This window comes from Pongo pygmaeus, chromosome 4 (genome assembly GCF_028885625.2).
Source record: "Pongo pygmaeus isolate AG05252 chromosome 4, NHGRI_mPonPyg2-v2.0_pri, whole genome shotgun sequence".
Taxonomy (NCBI): Eukaryota; Metazoa; Chordata; class Mammalia; order Primates; family Hominidae; genus Pongo; species Pongo pygmaeus.
The window spans coordinates 118,723,084-118,748,397 of record NC_072377.2 but is presented as its reverse complement, the minus strand read 5'-3'; the positions used below and the strand labels follow the sequence as shown (position 1 = coordinate 118,748,397).

The following is a 25,314-nucleotide window of genomic DNA, read 5'->3' as shown; positions in this document are numbered from 1 at the left end:
CTTTATCTTACGTTTTCCTTGCCTAGTTATGACTTTAGGGTCATATACTTAGTAAAATAAGTTGGCTAACTTTATGTTATTTAATTCTCAGGGAGATTTTATATAAAATGCAAAGTATTCTTTCAAAGCAACTGGTATGAGTGCTTTTTGACTTGTTATATTTTTGACTACATTTCTATTTCTTTTATAGTTATTTTTCTATTCATATTTCTACTAGTTCTTGGGCCAATTTTGGTAATGGTTTTTGAAAAACCATATTCTTGGTCTATTACATTTTGATCTGTATAGGCTGCAGAGATCTTCCAGTCTCCCACACAATTATGCTTTTCCTTTTATTTCTGAGAGTTTTAATTTATATGTGTTATTATTTAGTGCATACACTTTGTGCAGCTTTCTCTTCAGTATCAGTTGAATGTTTATCAGTCTAACGTGGCATCTTTTTGTGATTTTATACTTTTCATTTGATTTGCTTTAGTCTGAATGAACATTGCTACCACTTTTTTGTTTGGACCAGCCTGAATTCTCCCTTGTAACTTGGGCTTTAGTTTGACCTGCCATTTTATTTTATATTTCTTTCATAAAAAGCATATATATTTATTTTCTTTTTAACCCAAGCTTGTATTTTCTATCCTTTAAACGGGTGAGTTAAACTATTGGTACTTGTTGTTAGGCTATTAGGTTTCACCTTCTTGCTTTGTGCTTTCTCACTTTTTTATTTTTTATGCTTTCTTGCCTTTTTTGTCTTTCCAAAATAGCTTTTACTTAGTTTTTAAATTATCAAAGTCAAGAATAAGAGCGTGTCATTACCTTTATTCTCCTATATATGTAAATAAGTTTTCATTAAATGCCTTTGCAAAGGGTTTTTTTTCCTCTAAATATTTAATCATTTAAATTATTTAGCAATATTCTGCTTTTTTGCTAATTTTCAAGTCCTCTCTATTATTTATACAGAAGAAATATTCTCTTACTGTGGTGTTTTCTAAAAGAGAGAGGGGATAGGAATCTCATGAAGATACAAAGGATTCCCCACTTGGGCTGCTTCACATTTACTAGGAAATGTCCACCTAATATTTTTATTCCCCACAGCAACCTGTTTTAAGACCTTTGCTATCAGTGATCCCTGTCAAAGACACTTATAATTTTCAAACTCTCTTAAAACATTTCAGAACACGTATAAATAGGTTTTTAGAAAAATAAAGGGAAAAGCTCCTTACACAATCATATTTAAGTGATGCCAGTATTTCTTCATAGTATATAACTTCCTCCTATAAACTCAAAAATAAAACTGTTGGTTAATTTAAAGTCCTTTTATCTATTCATTGTTAGTTTCCTCTCTGAGGCTGTGTGATCTTACCCAACAGAAAGACACGCTAATTTTAGCCTTGCATTCCCAAAGCCCACAAAAATATGAATGTTCAACTTAACAATTCCATTTAAGCAGTAAGACAAAAGTGGAAGGAAATGAGATAGAGGAAGAATTAGGTTCATGTACAACATGGAATTGTGCACATTTTATATGTAGAATCTGAAGGCCTACCTATAATAGGCCTGTCTCCTCAGGTTCTACATATAAAATGTGCTTGAGCATATGGGTTCACTCCAGCCCACTCTGAAGGGATGGTAGATGGTACAGGTATTATTAGGCAGAACAATGTAGACTTAGAATATTATGTCCAGAAGGATTTTGGTACACATTATGCCAAATATTTTCTTACTGAAGCCATTTTGATTTTTCCGCAACACTGAAGATATAGTTTAGACTTAATCTTAGTATCTTGTATCATCCCTCATCCAACCACCTAAGGAGGTCTGGTGGCCAGTCTCTTCAGCAGGGGAGGTGATGGGCCTGGATGGCTGAGGGTTCATTGCCTGACCCAGCTTCAGCAGAGGTAACAGGTAGCATCACCTCCAAATGTGGGTGCAACACTGAGTGCATTCTGTGATCTGTTGGATTCTTTCTTTTATGACTCGAACCCACATAATCTCCCACTGTGCAGGTGTACTTTTCCTTTGAGCTGAACCAGTTCAGGGTCTGCAAATATATATAATTTTTTTACCTTAGGAGAGGACACTGCATATTCACTGTCCTCAAATATTTTTATAAGTGACAGGATGGACAAATGAGAAATATTATCTTGTTTATAGGCCTCCTTATTTGGGAGTGGGAGGCAGGGAAGGAAACCCCAGGGAAATTGATAATTTAAGTTTTTGAGAAAGGAACTTAGTTCCTTTAACTTATTTTAGAAATAGATACTCCCTTCAGTATTTTCATCTGTAAAATGGAAATAAACATAGGGTTGATGCAGGAATTAAAGGATTAAATGAGACCTGTCTCCAAGAGAGATGAAAAGAGTTGGGTTATGGAGAGAGACCGCTTTCCTAAGAGGGGCAGGGAAGGCAAGTTATTAACAGAGTAGAAAAACTCGAACAAAGTGTCTCTCCGTTCTGCTCTGCTTGGCCACAATCTGCCGACCACAGCCTCCCTTAGACGCAACTTTTAGCTGGACCTAAGGTTAAGTAAGTGTTTAATATAGTACTCCTGACACTGTAGCCCTAGTAAGTCTTCCTCCTCCCTCCCTTCCTTCCTTACGTCCTTTCCTTCTTCCTCTTCCTCCTTTTCCTCCTTCTCTCCTTTCTTTCCTCTCTCTCACTCACTCTCTTGCTCTTGCTTTCTGCGATGGGGTGCTATATTTCTTAGGCTGGTCTCAAACTTGTGGCCTCAAGCTATCCTCTTGCCTCACCCTCCTGAGTAGCTGGGACTATAGGCTACATACCACTGAGCCCAGCCATAGTAATTTCTAATCAATTGAGTAGCATCCTCCACTCCATACTACCACCTAGGGAGCATGGGTCTTGGGGCTGAGGAAACCATAACTGGAGAAAAAGGCATTTTCTGGGGGGAACAAATTCTAAGTATTTCTAAAAATACCTGGGAAACTATAATCTATGTTTTCTATTTCTGGGTTCACTGACTCGTGACATATTTAACAGAAGAACTAGAGAGCAGCATTGACAGGGCATTTTTTTTCCTTCCCTAGTCTAACAAACTGAAAAAGATCATTTTCATCAGGGCCGTAGCAGTAGTGACAGTGAGATGGGGAGAAGTCCTTTGTATTATACTGCTTATTGCAGGGTCTTCCAGGTCTCTCAACATCTCCTGGGATTTTATTTATCAAACAACCAGTTTGATGATTTTTTTCATACTGGATTGCTTGAAAATTCAGTTAAAATAGTGGTCCCCAACCTCTTTGGCACCAGGGACCAGTTTCGTGGAAGGCAGTTTTTCCTTGGACTGGGGGTTGTGGGGCAATAGTTTTGGGATGATTCAAGTGCATTACATTTATTGTGCACTTTATTTCTATTATTACACTGTAATATATAATGAAATAACTCACCATAATGTAGAATCAGTAGGACCCCTGAGCTTGTTTTCCTGCAATGAGAAGGGCCCATCTGAGGCTGATGGAAGACAGTGACAGATCATCAGGCATTAAATTCTCATAAGAAGCTCGCAACCTAGATCCTTCACATGCGCAATCACAATAGCGTTCGCGCTTCTATGAGAATCTAATGCTGCCACTGATCTGACAGGAGGCAGAGCTCATGTGGTAATGAGAGCCATGAGGAGCGGCTGTAAATACAGATTAAGCGTCAATGGCTGTACCATTGCTTACTTCCTGCTGTGCAGCCCAGTTCCTAACCGGCCAGGCCCCCAGGGTTGGGGACCCCAAGTGAAAACACATAAATGGCATCAGGGTGTGTTACACAGACTAGGAGCAGTGGGTGGAGGCTCAGGACCTACAGGGATGGGTTTGGAAAAGTAAATGAGCCCTTTGGTCCAACTCTCAGGTGACCTTCCCAGCACTCCCTAAACTAACACCCTCTACTTTTCTGGATCATATTTATGAACAGGTTTTGTTGGAATTCCAAGAAGCAGAAAGGGAGTATGTCAGAATCACAAAAAGCATACATACATATTGATATTCTAGGTTATATTAAACAAACAGTGATAGGATAAGGAAATGGATATGCTAATCCAGAGTCCAGTAACTTGCTTCAAGAATGAACTAGACAAGTGAGGGGGAGAATATATATATACAGTCAGGTGCTAAAAGTTAGAAGATAAGCAGATAATGGAGGTGTTTAATATTTGCTGCCTTTTGCTGTAAGTGGTAATACAAGTAACTACCATCATTTGATGAAATAGATGCCAGGATTTACAGACCGCCCCGCCCCTCCGATATCGGTGTCTTTTTAGGCTCATTTTACAAATAAGGAAACAAAAGTCTCGGAGAATCAATGGTGTTTCTAAGTGCACAGAGCTAGTGAGTGGCAGGGCTAAGTTCCACAACCAAGTCTGACTCCTTCCACTTTGCCATGCTATTTCTCAAAACTGAGCAAAGCTAAAAAATAGGAGGACTGTATTATTTAATCCATTGCTCGATGCTCATATTAACCCTAACCCCTAGCTTTTTATCAGAATTCACAAATTCTGTTTTGGAGCATAATTACTTGATTACTGTAGATGTTTTGATGGAGAGACTCTTGGAAAACAAATAGAAAGGGAGGAGAAACTAGGGAGAAAGCACATGAAATTTCCAAAATTTAGTACCTGTTATGCATTTGGCTCATCCTCATCTCTGTAAGAGCACAGGGTCTTCTTTCTAGTGACTAACCTTGACACTGAGTATAAGTGGAGGAAATGAAGAAAATTATTGAGGAAGGTGGTGCCATTGTAATTTAAAATGATTTGCAGAAGCCAAATGGCTTGTGCTGGCTGTAGAGAAACAGACCAGGGTGTGGCAGGCTGAGATGAGACAAACAGAACTCAATCATTATTAGGAATTCTGAAAAGCAAAATGCAAGTAAGGGCATTTATCACCACAAGAGCAGTCTTCTAAGCAGCCCTCAGAAGACTCTGACTAATGTTCAAAGCCATTTGGGAGGAGACTCGGTAGCTCTGCCTAAAGTGGGGTTGATTCGCCAAATGACACGCCAGAATGTCTGTAACCGAGGGGTCCCCTCCTCCTTTTAAAACTGTGGTTATTTAGCATTTAAAAAAATAATAGAAATAAAAGATTTAATATTTACCAGTTTTCATATACTCTGCAAAGAATAGGAAATGTAAAATTGATTTTGAAGGATAACAGAGTAACTTATTCTAGAAGAGCTACAGTTAAAAAGAAGAGAATAAATGCAAGGCAAAGAACTATAAATTAAAATCTTTGTCTTCTCTCATCTTTGACAAGAGAAGCAATACATTATTCTTTCCCTAGTCCCCTAGTGTTCTGGGGTGATAGTGTTCATTGATCTGTAAGATGATAAACTTCAGCTGCTACTCTGCCTTTTAGTCACAACAAAGGTAGAAGATACAAGAATTAACTACATAAATTGTAACAACAAATAATTAATATTTTTTCCAAAATTTCTCCCTCTTACATCCAGTGTTTATACCAAATGCTTGATATATTCTTGTATGCAACCCAAAATACATAAAATGAGATTTTAATTTCATCCATGAAGTAGAAATCTTGATAAAGTAGGATCTGGATGTTCATTTAACCTGGCAGTATGTTTCTATAACCAGTGTTCTGTTTTTCTTCCACTTATTATAAAAAAAAAAAAAAAAAATTCCAGGCCTAATTCTATCCAACACAGGCATATATAAGCCATATGAATGGGCTTTAGTTTCAGCCATTTTGGATAGATAAATGGCAAGTGGTTCTCACGCAATCTAAAGCAATCAGTTTTATATCCTTGATATTGAAAGGAACTGTTTGGTTTTTTAATTAATTATGAAGAATGTTATGAATGTTATTTTATCCATTGGACTATATAGGGTGGATCAAATATATCACTCCAGTTTGTGCTAAAGAAGGAACAACATATTATACTAGCAACTTGCAATGTTGTAAGGTTGACACCAAAGGGTATGGTATAAAATGAAGTGGAAGCGGGACAAAAGCTTCTGAAACAGATTGCCCTGAAAATGGAGTATTTTTAGGTTTAGGCTGATACAAGCAGGTTGCTTTCAGCGCCGTCCAAACGAAGCCTTATTTTTAAGACACATTATCCCTACCGCCACTGATGCATTATCCCTACCACCATCAGCTTTCTTGTACACTCTTGGGAATAGCACCACATGAGGAAATTCCATACTGCTATCATCTCACACATGGTTCTTCTAAATCCAGTGGATTCTTAGAGCAAATTTGCAAACACATGGGTTTGTAGCAATAACCACTCAGTTCTCTTTCACACTAACTGACCTTAACCATCCATGAAACAAGTGTCCTAAAACACATGAAATTTACTAGATGCTATTGACTTTTGTTAAATATGTAAGTACAGACCAAGAGAGCACTTATGTTAGGAGTTAGGCTTATGTATGTTCACTATGCTGTTGTATGCAAACATGTATCTATGAATATAAACATGTATCTATGAATATAAACATGTACCTATGAATATAAACATGTATCTATGTATATAAAGATGTACCTATGAATATAAACAAACATGTAGGCCCCAAACATTTAAAGTGCATGCTTGGCCTTTCATAATAAATAAAGGGAAAGATATGAAATAATTAGTTGAGAACTAAAATTCTGCACCATCTGTTTACAGACAGTGGTGTACCACCGAGTGTACCCAGTGGTGTAAACAACTGGGAATTAAAAAATTCTTGAAAGCATCTCTACTCCTTATTTGTATATGTTCTGATAAAAGACTTTCTACATTTTGAAAAAAAATATTGAATTAAAAATGAGACACTGCAAACCAAAAAATAGTAAGCTATGCTGGTTCAAATGATTGATGCAAATAATTCATATCAAGAGAAAAATCTTAGGAACAGGGCTTTTAGGAACTGAAAGTCTTTTTTCCAACCAGCCAGACTCTTGGCTATCAAAATTATCAGTGTGCATCAGACGATAATCAGCTATTTTACCTTGAAAATAATGTGAGAAGTGAAGCTTTAGAAATGTCAAGTGACCAAACGAGTATGTGCAGAAATTAACTTTTTTTATTATATATCATATAATGTAGTAGTAAAGTTTGTTTGAAGTGCATGAATAAAAAGTTAGTGAAATTACAGGAGGAACAATCTATATAGCAATAATAGGTGCATTCCCTGTGCATCTGAAAGAAAAAAAAAAGAGTTTTCACTCATTTTGGCCTAAAACTTAGTGTTCAGGTTCCCAGGATTCTGACATCAGAACCCGGATAACGCTGATTAGAACCATAGGGGCTTTACAATAAAAGCTAAAATATTGACCATATGATGGCAAAAAGTCTTATTTTGTGGTTAACTTATTCTCTTCTAGCTACTCTCTGATGAAGTTGGTGGCGCTGTGGAAGAGGACCGCCGCCTCCTGGACGAGGACCGGGACCGCTCAGCATTGTAAGTGACATGCTTGTCGTAGCTCTCCATCTGAGCCTCAATGAAATCTCTCTGCTGCTGCCTGATGGTCTGGCTTATGAGCCCAGGGAGGGCATGGATGCTACCAATCAGAGTCTCTAATTTTGTTTCCAGGGTAACAATCCTCTTCTCGAAGTCTTCACTCCTTTCGTTTAAGTCAGAAATCATATCATACATGATGTTCTGGGTCTGAAAAACAGGATTGAGAAGAAGGTTAATTATACTTGCCCTGAACACAAACTGTCCACCTCTCAGAGGTTTAGCGCTAGTCTCTTGCTGGTAGCATTCAGTGTAGCAGGGGTGTCAGCTAACTGAACAGCTCATTTTGCAAAGCCATTTCATTGTATGTGTTCAGTGCCAGGATTTATAATAGAAATATAAGATCTTTGGTTCAGTTGCAGAAAATGTGGAGCAGGTACTTCTACTGGTGGCATGCCCATTGATTTTAGGTGGTATCAGGATAGACAGAAACATTTCAATTTAATATTTATATATGTATTTTAAAGGTTGTCACAAAGGTTAGTACATCAAATTTATTTTGCAACATGTTAATTAGGGCAAGGGTAATTTTTAAACAATGGGCAGAGTCAAAGAACAATAAATAATACAGAAAGATAAATAATAATACAGATGGCATTGGGATGTAGCAGAAATGTTGAGGGTAGAATATAAATGAAGTTTAGGATTAACTGGTTTGATAATTTTGTAATTTAAAGCAATAAATTCCTAAATATTGTTTGTTATCCTTTGTTCCAAATTACGGGCCTCTCTCCATTGGGTCAAATGGAATTTTTACAGATAACCATTGAGAAAATATTAGTTGAGGGAGATACTAAAGTTACCAGTCTACCTTGTTGGCCATGGCTCTGACCTCCTGGCTATGGCTTAATCAAAGCTAAGTGGTTAAAATAGGAAAATGTTTCTGGATTCCTAGTGAACCCTGAAATTGATTGTCTTGATCACAGGGTATCCATAACTCTGATTTCTAGGTATATTTCCTGAGTAGCCAAGAGACAAAGAGAGAGGACTGATCACCTCAGAGCTAGAAAGGGAAAAGGCTGGTGAAGAGGGAGGAAAAGGTTTTAATCTTAGTTTAGTGCAGACTTTCCCAAGTCTGAGATCCCTTTATTTAAGCCGTCCCTCCTACTTCATTTCCCTTCTATCATATGCTCTTCTTCTGCTTAACAATCTTTTAAAGATGGTAAATGAACCGATAAGGGAGTTATTATTCAGAATATAGGTACCTTGTTTCAGTTTGACCAGAGACAGAGTGCATACACTTAATTTTACTACATAGTCTTGAGAACATGTGAATAGCATCCATTCATTTAAGAAAATACTGAGCCTTTATGGCATTATGTACAGTCCTGTGGTCATAATATGTACATTAATAAAGAAACAGCATCTTCCCTCACAGTGGTACTCTTGAAGTAAAATTACATCTCCACATCATATTTCAATGTGGTCTGTCCATTTTTTCATAAAAATACCCATTAAAAATCATTTAACCTAGGAGTGATGGAGCTTGCCCTTTTTTTCATATGTCCAAGTAACAGCCACATTTATATACATTAATCGAGGATGTCCTCATACTTTTTATATGTGTGCTGTCCAGTTTATATGCATGATATATGCTCTCCTAGGGTAAGTCATTAAATACTTACCATCTTCAACATCTAGTATGTGTTATTGCTATATATTAAAATGAATGTAATTTAGATGCATTATTTAATGAGACTAGGACAAATATTTGTAATTTTTATGGATTATACTTGAGGCTTTAGCAAAGTCATGGCTGATTGATTTATCAAACAAAAAATAACAGTTTGTAAGATGCAACTGAGAGTTGCCTCTTTCAAAGCATTTGGGTAAAAGGCTGAACAATTATATAAATGCTATTTTAATACCACCTTTAGAATTCACCCAGGAAAATGCAATGTTTTGATTGTTGACAAATATTTATGTTTTAAGAATGGGTTTTATGTGGGGAGAAACAAACAAAAATTGATCAGATAAATCTTATACATAAGGTAGAATAGTTTGGAGACTGTTAACATACTTTTTAAAAAGTGGTATGATTTTGAAACAATGAAATGGAGAAATAACCATAAAAAAGTGATCACTTTGGGGTGATAACTTTCATTCTAGGATGTAATTTCTGGTATCTTTTATTTTTATTTCAACTTTACATTCTTTTGAGTTTGCTTAAAATACACAGAACAAAATTTAACTGATGAGTCCTATTCATTCCTGAATATCAGTCACACCTAGGATGCAGTTCTGCTCTCACTGAGATGAGATTTACATGCAAATAAAAATCCCACAGGTATTGTCTCCCATTCCACTTAAGCTTCTTATGGTACTTCCAAATCACTGTAACTAGGAATGTTTTCAGAATGGGGTTGAATAACGTAATAGGGAAAGAGTACATTAAATGAGAGTTATAGAAACATTCTTTTAAGTTGGACCATCATTTTAGGGTGCTTTGTTGGTTTGATTTATTAATTAGATTTGGGTTGGGATCCTCTTGAAACATTAATGATTAGTGACTGTGAAGTGGTTGCTTTCAACAGATGCAACTATGAGGGCTAAGCACCTCAGGCTTACCTTTGCCAAGTCCACCAAGGTGTTTGCTTGGTCATTCAGTTTCCTCTGCTCCATTTTTACACTTCTTAATCTAAAAGATAGAATCTGGTATCAGAAAGGTTCCCTTCTTTCTATGGCAATCTTATGCCTTCCAAAGAGCATGCACAAAATTGACAAGAGCAAATAACTGCATGGATAATGCCTTGAATATTTGGGGTAAGTCCAAACTGGTTATGTGTCTGGTACAATGAGAAGCATGCTTCCCCAACACCGCAAAAAAGAAAGGAGAGAGACAGCAAGAGATGAGATGTCCTTAGGACAACTATTTACCAGGTAAAGTTGAATTCAGAAAGACTCATAAGGATTTAACCATATGAGAAAAAGCCAAAACATTCCTTAAAGCCCCAGTATCATGACAAATAGACATAGGAAGAAATATGCAAAGCAACTGGAATTTCATTGATGTTGGAGCAATGAGCACCTTCCTATGCCTACATGACTAGATACAGGTATTAGCCCTGTTTAGTCCGAAATGGATTGAGTTAGGTATTTGAACCTGATGAAAACACAGTGATAAGTGAGATTCTTATAACAAAAAAAAAAAAACTTTTATTCAACCAGCAGCAATATAACACAAAACACATAATTATTATCTTATTCTTCATTGTATTTCATTTAACTTTTATCTTGAACTGCCATTAAATTTGAAAGGAGGCCAGACCATTTCCTAGGAAAAATTTCCGTTAATTTTCAGTGTAGATAAAAGTCAGAGGACAATTATATTATCTGGCAGATGGAATCTCTACTTGTAAGATTATGTTTAGCTACTGTTAAATATCATGGTATATACCTGATGAAGAGTCAATTAAGAATCAAAAAATGGTATTAAAAAAACACTTTTAGTTAAGAACTCTGCTATTCTTTAACTTTATTTACTACATTATTTTTCAACAAATATTTATTCAGTGTTTACTATGTACCAAGAAAGATTTTCCAATAAGAGAAATGTGGTTTATTGTTCCTTAAGCTAACAATTAAAAGCTTTTTCCCAAAAGAGAAGTAGGTTCTTCTAAACTATTTAATGAAAACAAACAAAAAGTCATGCCAATCTTATTTTGCTTTGATGACAAGTCGTTTTACAAAGTATAGTTTTAATGCTAGAGAGAGTATTTTTTATTATTTTTCAATTGAAATGAAAGGTAATTATGTAGAAGGAATAAAAACTCACAGGGCAAGATTTTACTGCCAGGGAGATTTTGTAATATGTTCATAATGTTCAGTGATTTTGTTCCGAAACTAGGATATCCAATATGTCACCAAATCTGCTCTACAGTGAAGATGTAGTGCCTTCTGCCAGTAAGTTTAGCTGACACCTACCTACAACACGATCTTTAACAATCTAAAACAGTTTAAGGTTATAACTTCTCATTGCGACTATGTGTCTATTAGAATGCTGGAACGAAGTTAATTGGCTCCTTTTTATGCTATTACAGAGATGGAATATGTCCTAGTCTAAAATTTACAAGCATGTACTTAGATCCAATATATTGTTGAGAAAGATTTCTCTCAGTAATTAATAGGGTTACAATTTTTGATGTGTGCCTTTGAAAAACAGGCAACTGCCCCCACCCTACACCCCCTAAAAAGAACACTTAGACATCTGTGGGTCATTACACAGAAGTGTACTAAAGAAAGAGCAGTGTACAACAGTGGATTCCATCCTTACTGACTCTAACTGGACCTTTAGTTTCCTCACATATGAAATGAAGTGTGTTAGATTAGAACAATGTTTCTGCACTGCTGGATTCATACCAACAGAGGTATTCTAGATGACTTTAAGTGATACTTAAGATGGAAAAGTTATTCCTTTTAGTTCTCTTCTAATTTTTCATTACTGCAAGAAAAACATCACAGGCTGGTCCTACTCTGTCTTTATCTCCTAACACCTGCTTTTTTTTTTTAAAAAAAAAAAAAAAAAAAAAAAGCAGAATCTCAGCTCAGAGCTTTCTGCAGGCAACAGCCTATGGCTAGAATTCAATACCGGTGTTTCAACTATCAACTGACGATTACCTTTACCTTTCTTCGTAATATTTTTTAATCCATTTGTATAAAGGAATTTGTATAAAGTTTCATGTTCAAATAAATTTGTATAAAGGAATTTGTATAAAGTTTCATGTTCAAATTTAAGTAAGTTGTAGTATTGGTGGCACATAAATGACTGAAGTTTGGGCTCTGGACCACATGCCTCCAGCAAGTAATGAGTACAGAGAAAGTCCTGAATTCTGTAAGTCAGGCTAGAAGGGCCAGTGGCAGTTTCTTAGCTTAAGTAGGTACTTCACCTTATAAACAACGGGGCCTAATTTACTTCTCTTGGATTACTATACTGTGTCTGACAGTAGAATTTTGCCCATTTTATTTTCTACTAATCTGGAAAGCTGACATACAGTAGCCTTATTTGATTGGAATTCCTTTAGCTTCCGGAACTTGAATCATCTTGTCTGGTTGTTTGTTTCTTATACTGCCTGTAATGTAGGAGAGCTGATAGAAAAAGCCTGCTTAAGCTGCAGCTGCCAGAATAAAAGGTAACATGCAGATGTGTATTACACTTTTTTCCCCCAAAAAAGAATAAGAAACATATGTTGATTTCTTCCTTGTGAACTTCACTTATCACAGGAAAATATCATGATTTTGGATCACATTTCCATAGCAGCAATCAGACTACTAAAATTCACAAATAAAGGATCCGCTGGGTGCATGCAGCCAGTAGAAAATTCTGCAAATGTTGAAAGGAGTGGCTCACACAACTTACTTCCGAGCTCTATTTTCATTTTGTTGAAATAAAAAGACAAAACAAAAGAAAAGAAACTGTAAAATATTCTGGAACAAAATAACACAATGTGGTGTTCAGTTGTGCACAGGGGGCTCGATTCATTAGCTGGAAGATCCTGTTATGGTTCTGCAGGATTTTGAAATATTGGCCAAAGAGAAACACTATTCAATTATCCTTCTTCATTGCTACTATACTTTCCCATCTGAAAGCACTCAGCTTCCTCCTGAATAAGAGTTCAGAAGGAAGAGCATGCATAAAGTCATCATGGCCTCTTGATATTTGATGTTCAAGTGAACAACAAGAAATATTTTTGCCTAATATGAATGTGATATGGTTAAAAGAACAATATTTGAAACAAAGGCATTATAATTTTTTTTGTGGGGGTACATCTTTTCCAAATTAGGACAACTCAGAAGCCTGGGGTTTCTGAAAGGCAGGTAATCCAACTCTCATGATATACAAATCAAGTAGATTGGATTTCTTGGCTCTGAAACAAATTCATGTTGGTCCATAGTTGAGATAAAATAATGATAAACTTTAAAGGTAAAGTTGCTATCAGAAAAAGGGTTAAAAGTTAGAGAAAGAGAACACTTCATGACACTAAGTGACAATCTAAAAAGACAATTACTGAAAAGAGGGCACAGGCCTGGACAGTTCAGCAGAGAGTAGAGAGGCTATGAAGTTTGGAAAAGAGAAACAGAGTTGAGATAGCATGGACTGGCAGAAGCAGAGAGCTGCTGAAAAAGTGCTCAGGACAAATCAGAGAGTAGGAGAGGCCAGGAGTGATCTATCGAATGAATTTTAACATTTTTCTTCAGCTAGTAAGGTCTGATTGTACCCAGTGCCGACAGATAAGGCCGAGGGTCTCACTGGATCTGCACAGTGGGCAATGGAAGCCTTGCCCTTAGGAATCGAGCCCTGTGTGCTTCCCCTATGACTTCACTCCCTAACTTCCAACACTAAGCTAAAATGAAAGGTAAGTATGCATGATTAGAATGATCTAGCCAAACAAAGCTTGTATAAATAAACGTACTCAGTTACACTTTTAAAAGTATAAATGTCCCCCACTGTAACGGAAACCCGGTAACCCCTAGATGAATTTATAAAGCAATTCAGAGCATTTCTGAGTTGCCTGAAGCTTATCTACTTTAGAAGTACACATTGCTGCAGAAGAAACAGAATAAGAAATGTCTGACGGAAGCAGAAAAATCACAAGTAGCTTCCTCTGTCACTCTATCCAAACACAATATGCTAAGAGACCCCGTGCAAGCGACTCCACAGTACCCACTCTTAAGAAAGGGCCGACATGCCTTGTAGGGTGCATTTGCAACTTGCTTAGGGAAAGTTTTCAAACTTCCCCAAATACTTTTTTTCTAATGTTTTAATGTAAAAACGTAATAACCTACGGCAAAGCTGAAAGCATTTTACAGTAAAAACCTCTAAATTCTCCCCCAGGCTTTTGAATGTGAATGTATTCTGAACGTAATAGTCCAGAAGAGTCTTATATTACAAGAGGTACTACAAATCCCCACTGCACATGGCTACAGAACCGTATTATAAAAACTATCACAGCATTTTCTTGGATTTGTTATTATATGAAAATTTATTAAAGGTAAATCACATGTAATTATCCATTTGATAGGTCTGACTGACAGGAAAGGACCCAGATAAGATCCTGGAGGCAATGGGATGTGTGGCTGCTCAACACATAGACTGACCACACTTGCTCACTGCCTTGTCATCTCACACCCTTCCACCCTGGACATACGTATCTTCTCACATGCACCAAGGTAAGGTTTCTTTTTAACATACTAAATATAGGTTAATATCAAAATATTAAAGGTACAAAAAATGATTTTGCCATGCATGGTATGGCCTCTGGACCTCCTGTATGAATGTGTTGGGGTTACTGGGTAGTATGGTTTTAGCAGGGGAAGACCACTCTAATAGGAGAGTTGTGCGAGGTGAGTCCCTTGAGGAAGATGCCTGTTCCACAGGAAAATAGGGTGAGGAACACAGAGGCGAAAGCTCAGCATCTCTGGGTGGGGAGGCAGGGAGGGTTCTCATTCTCTTCAATCTAAATTTCAAGGAATCAAGATTTCTAGGCAAGGGCTCCTGGATGGTAGTTGTGGGTTATAAGGGTAACTGTAAGTCTAGGGAGCAAGGTCCCTCTCGTGAGCCGGATGGAATATAATGTTCCTTTCTGTGTTTTTCCTTATTTTAAGAGTATTATTTGAAAACTCTAGCCTTGTGTTTTCCTTACAAAGGGAGAAAAAGCATAGTGGTGTGTCAAGTCACTGAGCTACAGAGGAAATAGCATCACTATCTTAGGAAAGTGTGTTAGTAAAGCTGGGGAAAGAGCATGAGTGAGTAGCAATGAAGGCCAGATACTGTACCATACGTGCAGAGCCTGCCTCTACTATAAATCTCAGGATACTTGAGTTTTAATGTCTATGGAAGTATGAATCTGTCCATAATTACATATTCTACATTTTCAGTGATATCTATTTAAGCAGGGCAGTTCAGTGGACACGTTTTGTATTCTAGGGTAGAAGATGAATGCTTAGTAATTTCCTATAGAATGTTAGTGGCACCATATTACATATGAATTACCTGAACATGCAAAATAAAAATTGCAGCCTCTGAGTTTTCTTGTCTGTTATACTAGTTGGCTCTGAGAGACAAATCTCATTGGATAGCCAAAGCATCTTGTATTTACCCACCTTTCCATTATTACCCTGGTAGGTTTCATAAGGAAAGCTACTTTTCTGAGCCACAAATGTGACCATATCTGCTCTTCTCCATACAGAAATGGTATTAAGAGCAAGTCTGCATGGCATCACAATCGATACCCACATGAATAATACTTACAGTAAGGATGCTGCCAGCCTGGAGGAGAAAGATCCTGTGCTTTCAAATTATCAGTGCATCTTACTAGACACAGATTGTTACTTTAAAAGTCTATGCTAATTATATAACAATGGAACAGCACGAAGGACTTAAACAATAATAGTGGTCCGGATAAAGTTAAAATAATGATAAGAGAATAAAAGGTCTACACAAACTAGAAAATTTTAAATGAACACAGCCAAAATTCTGATTAAAAACTAATTTAAAATTCAAGTATTAAATCAGTTATATGCACTACATTCATATAAATATGTTTGAAGCTATGTTTAGAAAATAAAGCTGAAAATATCCTAGAGCAAACTATCTGAATAAATAGGTCAAATTAAGAAATACAATTTCAGCAGAAGTTATTCTAAAAAGAAACTGAGAAGATATTTTAATAAATATTCTAGTACTAATAAGTGATTTTTAATCATTAAAGGAACTGAGGTTATTCTCAGGATCTTATTCTGGAATGATTAGATTGCCAGATAACATCTTCTGGGAACAAAATGACAATGTTTTCTTTTTTCCTTCCTTATGAAACAAGAATAAACAAGTGCAAAAATTGAAAGCCAAGGACACAACAACAGGATAAAAATGAAAAATGATACTTACTGATGAATAGCTTGCAGGAATTTTCGTTGATGTTTTCTTACTTTTGCATGATCTATCTTTTTCACTAGCTTTGTATTTTTGTAAATTAGCCACGTTTCCCTGAGTACATTGGCAGCTGCATTTTTTACCTGTTAAGAGAACAAACAAAGCAGTTGCTCAATTCCAGAGCAGAATCCTTTGTAACTTTGCTGGGGGTTATAGTCTTCATCCCAAGGATAATGGTGAGCTGTAGCTTCATTTAGTAACTATGACTCCAAATACCATTTTTCTTCAATCTACGCATTTTCAGAAGTACTTGTATCTGCCTGGGAACAACACTTAAATTGAAAAGGGAGATACTACCACTTTCTTTCTGTGGTAAATTCTATCCTACTCCTTCAGGAAACTTCTTTTTTATTCAACTATTTTTTTTTTTTTTAATCAAGAGGTGTTGAGGTCTCCACCGTGTATTGCAATTGTTGTCTCCATGATCTTCCTTTCCCTGCAGAAAGACAAAATGCCATGAGGCCAAGGTTAATCTTGTCCTTTGCAAGCCTGCTTGGTATTTCTGGCTGTGCACTACTGGAAGGGCATGTTTCCAGTGCTGAATGTATAAGTACACCCAGCACTGATAGCCTCCCCGAATGACTTAGCAATTTGTATGCTTGTTAGTATACTTTAATTAACTGACAGAGTCTATGTTATGATTTTGTTGGAAATTTAAGTACACTGCATTTCAAATGGATGGGACAAATGAAAAGGGTGAAAGCATTGCAGTAACACTGCCAAGACCTACAGCAGCTGATGAAAGGCATGGATACTTAATCTAGTCACTTGCTTTCTTGATGAAAGTCTTCAACAAATCCTGGGAGCTGATAAAGGGCCAGCAAGGGCAGATTCTGTCTTCTTCCTTGCTCACACTATGGGATCTGATGACCCACAGCTTTCACTTGGGCTTTTGGATTACTTACTATAAGAAGTTGTTCCATTTAATTCTTTTGAGTGATGGATAAAGGATATTTCACAAAGAGAGCCACAGGTTACTGGGGTGCTAGGTGGAGGAAGATAACTTTTTAAGAAAGGCAATGTAGTGGGGAAGACAAAACAATGAGCTGAGATTGATAACTGGGTTCTAAGTACTTGACTTTGCACTAACCAAGTCAGGTTGAAGTGATCAGCTAACCTCATAGGACTGCAGTTTTCTGGAACATCAGAAAGTTAGAAATAATGAATATTAAAGTTCTCTCAATCATTAGATTTACAATAAGGATGAGCTTTAGAATTACACTAAACTATGGGCCCAAGTTTGTATTTATATTTTTCACTTTAGCAAAGAAAACGTCAGGTTTGGTAACTGATGGTGAATCTTTTTCATGGAGCGAAAAAGTTTTCTTTTTGAGCAAAATTATATTTCTAGAACTCATTTTAAGAAAATGGTCTTTTTACAGTAAAGCTTCTTTTAGGAGTGACTCTGGTTCATAATGCGCTGCCTTTGGATATCCATTAGATTCTGTGCATGGAGAGAATCCTCAAACCAACAAAAATGATTGACACAGAAGCCAAGTGCCAGCACTGCGTATAAGTAACACTACCACCATCCACAGTGAAGTTAAAAGGAGTTCAAGTAAATTCTTGGATCCATCTTCATACTTCCACTTCCTCAGACAGCCGGGAGAGCCACCTTTCAGAAGCTTTTTTCATCTGATCCTCATGTCCTTTCAAAGGTAAGGAAATGGGTACAGCATGAGTAGTTGTTATTTGAGGACCTTGCTTTTAAGGAGAGAGGAGTGGGAAGTGACTGGCCAGCAGTCCCTGGGGTTGGAACAGCCTTTCCCTGTGAGGAAAGAGAGAGTCTCAGATCTCTAAGCAACTATAGATACCTGGAAGATTGGCAAGGGGCCCTGATGGAGGCTCTCTCTCTGATTTTACCAGTCCAAGGCATAGAAGAGAAGCCTAGATCCCTGCCTGGTGAGGAAGCTGGAAAACCAGGTTAAAACCCTGGGTAAAAACCAATGGGTCAGAAACACAGCAACGGAACACAGCAGTGCTCAATGGAGAACATAGCACTTGATTTCAATTTGTATTCCCATCTACAAACAGCAAATGCCAAATTATTTCTAAAGTCAATACACTTTTAAGAAGGTGATTGATGCATTTTAAATGATTCCTTCTCTTGGGTATATGAAGAAAGTGGTTGAAGGGGAATACAGAATCTTAATCTCAGAGTTCAGTGGAGTGGGGGTAATGCCCTCAAGGCCTTATGTTACAGGCTTTGTATTCACTAAGCACTCATTTTAGCTGATGGGCTTAAACGAAAATGATTCCTCATCTGAAAATGAAATCCCTGCAGATGCTTTTAAAAACTTCGAAATACAGGAATTTATTTTGAAACATCCCATCCCCTTTCTAATTCCCTAACAGGTTGTCAAATACAGGAACAAACCTCCTAAGGCATCATATTTAACTGCTACTTTTCAACATGGCAGCCACAGAACAATACGTCCCAGAATAAAAATCCCACTCTCTGCCTATTACTGAGATGTGTTTCTAATAGCAGGGTCTTCCTTTCCATCTAGGGTTGAAAAGGAACAGAGGACAGTGAGAAGACAGGGTCAAAGGCACCTCAGTGTTTTCCACGTTTGAACAACAGGGAATTGGTACAAGAAAGTGATATGTAAACTTCCAGGAAAAATGGGGAGAAATAGGTCTATGCATTCATTTTTTTAATTTATATAAACTTAGGCAGTGTTTTTGCTGCATGAATACATTGTGTAGTAATGAAGCCTGGGCTTTTAGTGTAATAATCACCCAAATAGTATACATTGTACCCATTAAGTAATTTCCTATCCCTCACCTACCTCCCAACTTTGGAGGGAAAGTTTCCTTTGTATCCTCAGTCAAGAACCCTGCCATATAACCATCTAGTTATGTAACACTTGAATGCCCTTTTGTCCCCTTTCCAGGGCTTTCAGAAACTCTCAGGGGTCATATCACTAATCTTTGTGTCTCTCTACCTCAGTACTTTAGGCACAGCTCGTACTAAATAAATGTCTATGGTGTTAACTGGGCACCACAGCACATATAATTTATACATAAAAACTTCTTCTCATGAACCACACTAATACATATTTATTAACCAAAGGACCCTCTTGATAACAAGGGTATACAGATTCAGAGACCTAAGCTCTAAATGGATCAATGCATTTCCACTTATAAATTCAACCTATGTACTGAATCTCTACTACATGCTAGATACTGTGATAAGTGGTATGAGAGGATTTACAGATGTCCATCAAACATTTAGTAGGTATAATTCTACAGCCAATAAACAGGCCAAAAGACCTATGAAATAAAAGTCATTTTCTGTTGATCAAAAAATAAGGAAAGTGGGGGGAAGGATCTTTATTAACAGGAACATCTTTACACACACACACACACACACACACACTGTTAAAAAATAAGAACATTTGCTCTGCCTCACTAGTAATCAACTGTAATCAAAGTCTGTCAGAAAAATGTTAGAAGACATATCAATAATTTTTATAATAATTTGAAAAAGCAAAGGCTCTAAAAGATATACTACAACTGGCTGGGCGCTGTGGCTCACGTTTGTAATCCCAGCACTTTGGGAGGCCGAGATGAGTGGCTCACTTGAGGTCAGGAGTTTTTGACCAGCGTGGCCAACATCTAGTGGAACCCCATCTCTACTAAAAATACAAAATTAGATGGGCGTGGTTGAGCATGCCTGTAGTCCCAGCTACTTGGGAGGCTGAGGCAGGAGAATCGCTTGAACCCAGGAGGTGGAGGTTGCAGTGAGCCGAGATTGCGCTGTTGTGCTCCAGCCTGGGTGACAAAGCGACTCCGTCTCTCAAAAAAAAAAAAAAAAAAAAAAGAAAGAACTACTACTATTATATTATTGGTAGTGGTAGTACTTACCCAGATTCCTTAACAACTTTCATAAGTATACAGGCCAGGAGATATTATATTGTGACTCACAGTTAATTATAGAATAATAAAACCAAGGGTAGTAAGACACAAAATATTTTTAAGTATAATAGTACTTTACAGATCACCAAAGCACTTGAGGCTGCTAGACTTTTGTTGTTTTTTTTTTTCTTCAAATTTTATTTTAAATTCTGGGGTACATTTGCAGGATGTGCAGGTATGTTATATAGGTAAACAGGTGCCATGGTGGTTTGCTGCACAGATCATTCCATCACCCAGCTATTAAACCCAGCGTTCATTAGCTAGTCTTCCTGATGCTCTCACTCCCTCACCCCCTCCTCCAAAAGGTTTCAGTGTGTGCTGTTCCCTCCCACCATGTGTCCATGTATTCTCATCATTCAGCTGTCACTTATAAGTCAGAACATGTAGTGTTTGATTTTCTGTTCCTGCATTAGTTTGATGAGGATAATGGATTCCAGCTCTATCCATGCCCCTGCAAAGGAGATGACCTTGTTCCTTTTTATGGCTGTATACTATTCTGTGGTATATATGTACCACATTTTCTTTATCCAGTCTATTACTGATGGGCATTTAGGTTGATTCCATGTCTTTGCTATTGTGACTAGTGCAGCAATGAACATACACATGCATATATGTTTATAATAGAATGATTTATATTCCTTTGGGTATGTACCCAGTAATGAGGTTGCTGGGTCAAATGGTATTCCTGCCTCTAGGTCCTTAATTGTCATCCCTAATGTCTTTCACAATGGTTGAATTAATTTATACTCCCACGAACAGTGTAAAAGCATTCCTCTTTCTCTGCAACCTGGCCAGCATCTGTTGTTTTTTGACTTTTTAATAATGGCCATTCTGATGGGTGTGAGATGGTATCTCATTGTGGTTTTTGATTTGCATTTCTCTAATGACCAGTGTTGGTGAGCATTTTTTCATAATTTTGTTGGCTGCATGGATGTTTTCTTTTAAGATGTGTCTGTTCATGTCCTTTGCCCACTTTTTAATGTTTTTTTTTCTTGTAAATTTGTTTAAGTTCTTATAGACTTTGGATATTACACCTTTGTCAGATGGACAGATTGCAAACATTTTCTCTCATTCTATAGGTTGTCTGTTCACTTTGTCAATAGTTTCTTCTGCTGTGCAGAAACTCTTTACTTTAATTAGATCCCATTTGTCAATTTTTGCTTGTTGCAATTGCTTTTGGCATTTCTGTCATAAAATCTTTGCCTGTGACTATGTCCTGAATGGTACTGCCCAGATTTTCTCCTAGGGTTTTTATAGTTTTGGGTTTTACATTTAAGTCTTTAATACACCTTGGTTAATTTTGTATAAGCTGTAAGGAAGGGGTCCAGTTTCTATTTTCTGCATATAGCTAGCCAGATCTCCCAGCATCATTTATTAAATAGGGACTCCTTTCTGCATTGCTTGTTTTTGTCAGGTTTGTTGAAGATCAGATGGTTGTAGGTGTGTGGCCTTCATTTCTGTTCCATTGGTCTATGTGTCTGTTTTTGTACCAGTTTACCACAGTATTTTAGTTACTGCAGCCCTATAATATAGTTTGAAGTTGGGTAGCATGATGCCTCCAGCTTTGTTCTTTTTGCTTAGGATTGTCTTGACAACTCCAACTCTTTTTTGGTTCCATGTAAATTTTAAAATAGTTTTTTTTCTAATTCTGTGAAGAACGGCAATGGTAGTTTAATGGGAATAGCATTGAAACTATTAAATTACTTTGGGCAGTATGGCTATTTTCAAGATATTCTTATCTATGAGCATGGAATGTTTCCCAATTTGTTTGTGTCCCTTTCTGATTTCTTTGAGCAGTGGTTTGTAGTTCTCCTTGAAGAGGTCCTTCACTTCCCTTGTTAGCTGTATTCCTAAGTATTTTATTCTTTTGTAGCAGTTGTGGATGGCAGTTCATTCATGATTTGGCTCTCTGCTTGCCTGTTGGTGGTGTATAGGAAATGCTAGCAATTTTTGCACACTGATTTTGTATCCTGAGGCTTTGCTGAAGTTGCTTATAGTGATTTTTGCACACTGATTTTGTATCCTGAGGCTTTGCTGAAGTTGCTTATCAGCTTAAGAAGCTTTTGGGCTGAGATGTTGGGGTTTTCTAGATATAGGATCATGTCATCTGCAAAGGTAATTTGACTTCCTCTCTTCCTATTTGAATACTTTCTTTTTTTCTCTTGCCTGATTACCCTGGCCAGAACTTCCCATACTATGTTGAATAGGAGTGGTGAGAGAGGGCATCCTTATTTTGTGCTGGTTTTCAAGGGGAATGCTTCTGGCTTTTGCCCATTATGATACTGGCTGTGGATTTGTCATAGATGGCTCTTATTATTTGGAGGTATGTTCCTTCAGTACCTAGTTTATTGAGAGCATTTAACATGCAGGGATGTTGAATTTTTTTGATGGCCTTTTCTGCATCTATGGAGACAATTGTGTGGTTTTTGTCTTTAGTTCTGTTATTGTGGTGAATCACATTTATTGATTTGCATATGTTGAACCAATCTTGCATCCCAGGGATGAAGCCAACTCGATCATGGTGGATAAGCCTTTTGATGTGATGCTGAATTTGGTTTGCCAGTATTTTATTGAGGATTTTTTCATCAATGTTCACCAAGGATATTGACTAGAAGTTTTCTTTTTTTGTTGTATCTCTGCCAGGTTTTGGTATTAGGATGATGCTAGCCTCATAGAATGAGTTAGGGAGCAGTCCCTCCTTTGTGATTTTTTGGGATAGTTTCTGTAGAAATGGCACCAGCTCTTCTTTGTACCTCTGGTAAAATTCAGTTGTGAATGCATCTGTTCCTAAGCAATTTATTCCTGCCTCAATTTCAGAACTCATTATTGGTCTATCCAGGATTTCAATTTCTTCCTGGTTCGGTCTTAGGAGGGTATATGTGTCCAGGAATTTATCCATTTCTTCTAGATTTTCTAGTTTATGTGCATAGAGGTGTTTAATAACATTCTCTGATGGTTGTTTGTATTTCTGTGGGGTCAGTGGTGATATCCCCCTTATCATTTCTGATAGTGTTTATTTGACTCTTTGCTCTTTTCTTCTTTGTCTATCTAGTGGTCTATCTATTTTAATTTCTTCAAAGAACCAGCTCCTGGATTTGTTGATTTTTTTTGAAGGGTTATTTGTGTCTCTGTCTTCTTCAGTTCAGCTCTGATCTTGGTTATTTCTTGTCTTCTGCTATCTTTGGGGTTTGTTTGTTCTTGGTTCTCCAGATGTTTGGTTGTAACTTGAAATCTTTCTGGCTTTTTGGTGTGGGGATTTAGTGCTATAAATTTCCTTCTTAACACTGCTTTAGCTGCATCCAAGAGATTCTGCTACGTTGTCTTTTTGTTCTCATTTAGTTTCAAAGAACTTCTTGATTTCTGCCTTAAATTCTTGATCTTGTGATCTAATTTGATTGCATTGTGATCTGAGACTGTTTGTTATGATTTCAGTTCTTTTGCATTTGCTGAGGAGTGTTATACTGCTGATTATGTCATCAGTTTTACATTAAATGCCACATGGCGATCAGAACAATGTGTATTCTGTTGCTATCAGGTCCACTTGATCCAAAGCTGAGTTCAGGTTCTGAATATCTCTGTTACAATTTTCTGTCTCAATTATCTAACACTGACAGTGAGGTATTAAAGTCTCCTACTATTATTGTGTGGAAGTCAATGTTTCTTTGTAGGTCTCTAAGTACTTGCTTTATGAATCTGGGTGTTCCTGAATTGGGTACATATATATTTAGAATAGTTAACTCTTTTGTTGAATTGAACCCTTTACCATTATATAATGCTCTTCATCTTTTTTTAATCTTTGTTGGTTTGAAGTCTGTTTTGTCAGGAACTAGGATTTCAACCCCTGTTTTTTTTTCTTTTTTTTTTATAGTTTCCATTTGGTTGGTAAATTTTCCTCCATCCCTTTATTTTGAGCCTATGTGTGTGTCTGCACATGAGAGGGTCTCTTGAAGACAGCACACTGATGGGTCTTGGCTCTTTATCCAGCTTGCCATTCTGTGTCTTTTAATTGGGGCATTTAGCCACCTATTTAAATTTAAGGTTACTATTGCTTTGTGTGAATTTGATCCTGTCATCACGATGCTAGCTGGTTACCATGCAGACTTGCTTATTTGGTTGCTTCATAGTGTCAGTGGTCTGTGTACTTTGGTATGTTTTTGTAGTGGGTGGTAACGGCTTTTCCTTTCCATATTTAGTGCTTCCTTCAGGAGCTCTTGCAAGGCAGGCCTGGTGGTGATGAATTCCCTCAGCACTTGCTTGTCTGAAAAGGATCTTATTTCTTCTTCACTTATGAAGCTTAGTTTGGCCAGATATGAAATTCTAGGTTGGAAATTCTTTAAGAATGTTGAATATGGGCCCCCAGTCTCTTCTGCCTTGTAGGATTTCTGCTGAGGGGTCTACTGTTAGTCAGATGGGTTTTCTTTCGTAAGTGATCTGGCCTTTCTCTCTGGCTTCCCTTAACTTTTTTTCTTGCAGTTTGACCTTGGAGAATCTGATGATTTTGTGTCTTGGGGGTTGACCTTCTTGTGGAGTACCTTACTGGGCATCTCTGCATTTCCTGAATTTGAATGTTGGCCTGTGGAGTACCTTACTGGGCATCTCTGCATTTCCTGAATTTGAATGTTGGCCTGTCTTGCTAGGCTGAGGAAATTCTCCTGGATGATATCCGGAAGTATGTTTTCCAACTTGGTACCATACTTCCCATCTCTTTCAGGTACCCCAATCAGTTGTATGTTTGATCTCTTCATATAATTCCATATTGTCGGAGGTTTTGTTCATTCTTTTTCATTCATTCTTTTCATTAAAACTTTGCTTTGTTCAAACCTATAGCATATAGGTAATGACAACATAGTTTAAAAGGCTATTTTGGATCTTCATTTTCAACTTCCATTTCTTTGTTGTTGTTTTTTTCTTCTGCTGCTTTCTCAGAGGCTTTTTTAGCATAACACTTCCACTCCTCGCCAATTCAAGGGGAATGCACCAGGGTGCCATATGCTCTCAGCCACCC

At 37.2% G+C, this 25,314-nt stretch overlaps 1 protein-coding gene across 4 annotated transcripts in view; it reads right to left on the bottom strand.

Annotated features, from left to right (window-relative positions):
- Window positions 1-7,002: 7,002 nt before the first annotated feature.
- Window positions 7,003-25,314, bottom strand: part of KCNN2 (potassium calcium-activated channel subfamily N member 2) — a 138,942-nt gene continuing 120,630 nt past the window's right edge. For all 4 annotated transcript variants that reach the window (XM_054489162.1, XM_054489163.1, XM_054489166.2 and 1 more), the window contains 3 exons: window positions 16,344-16,471; window positions 10,028-10,097; window positions 7,003-7,609 (listed from right to left, as the gene is read on the bottom strand). In XM_054489162.1, the coding sequence (XP_054345137.1) occupies window positions 7,322-7,609; window positions 10,028-10,097; window positions 16,344-16,471 (486 nt within the window). In that variant the 3' untranslated portion in view covers window positions 7,003-7,321. The remainder of the gene's footprint in view (window positions 7,610-10,027; window positions 10,098-16,343; window positions 16,472-25,314) is intronic.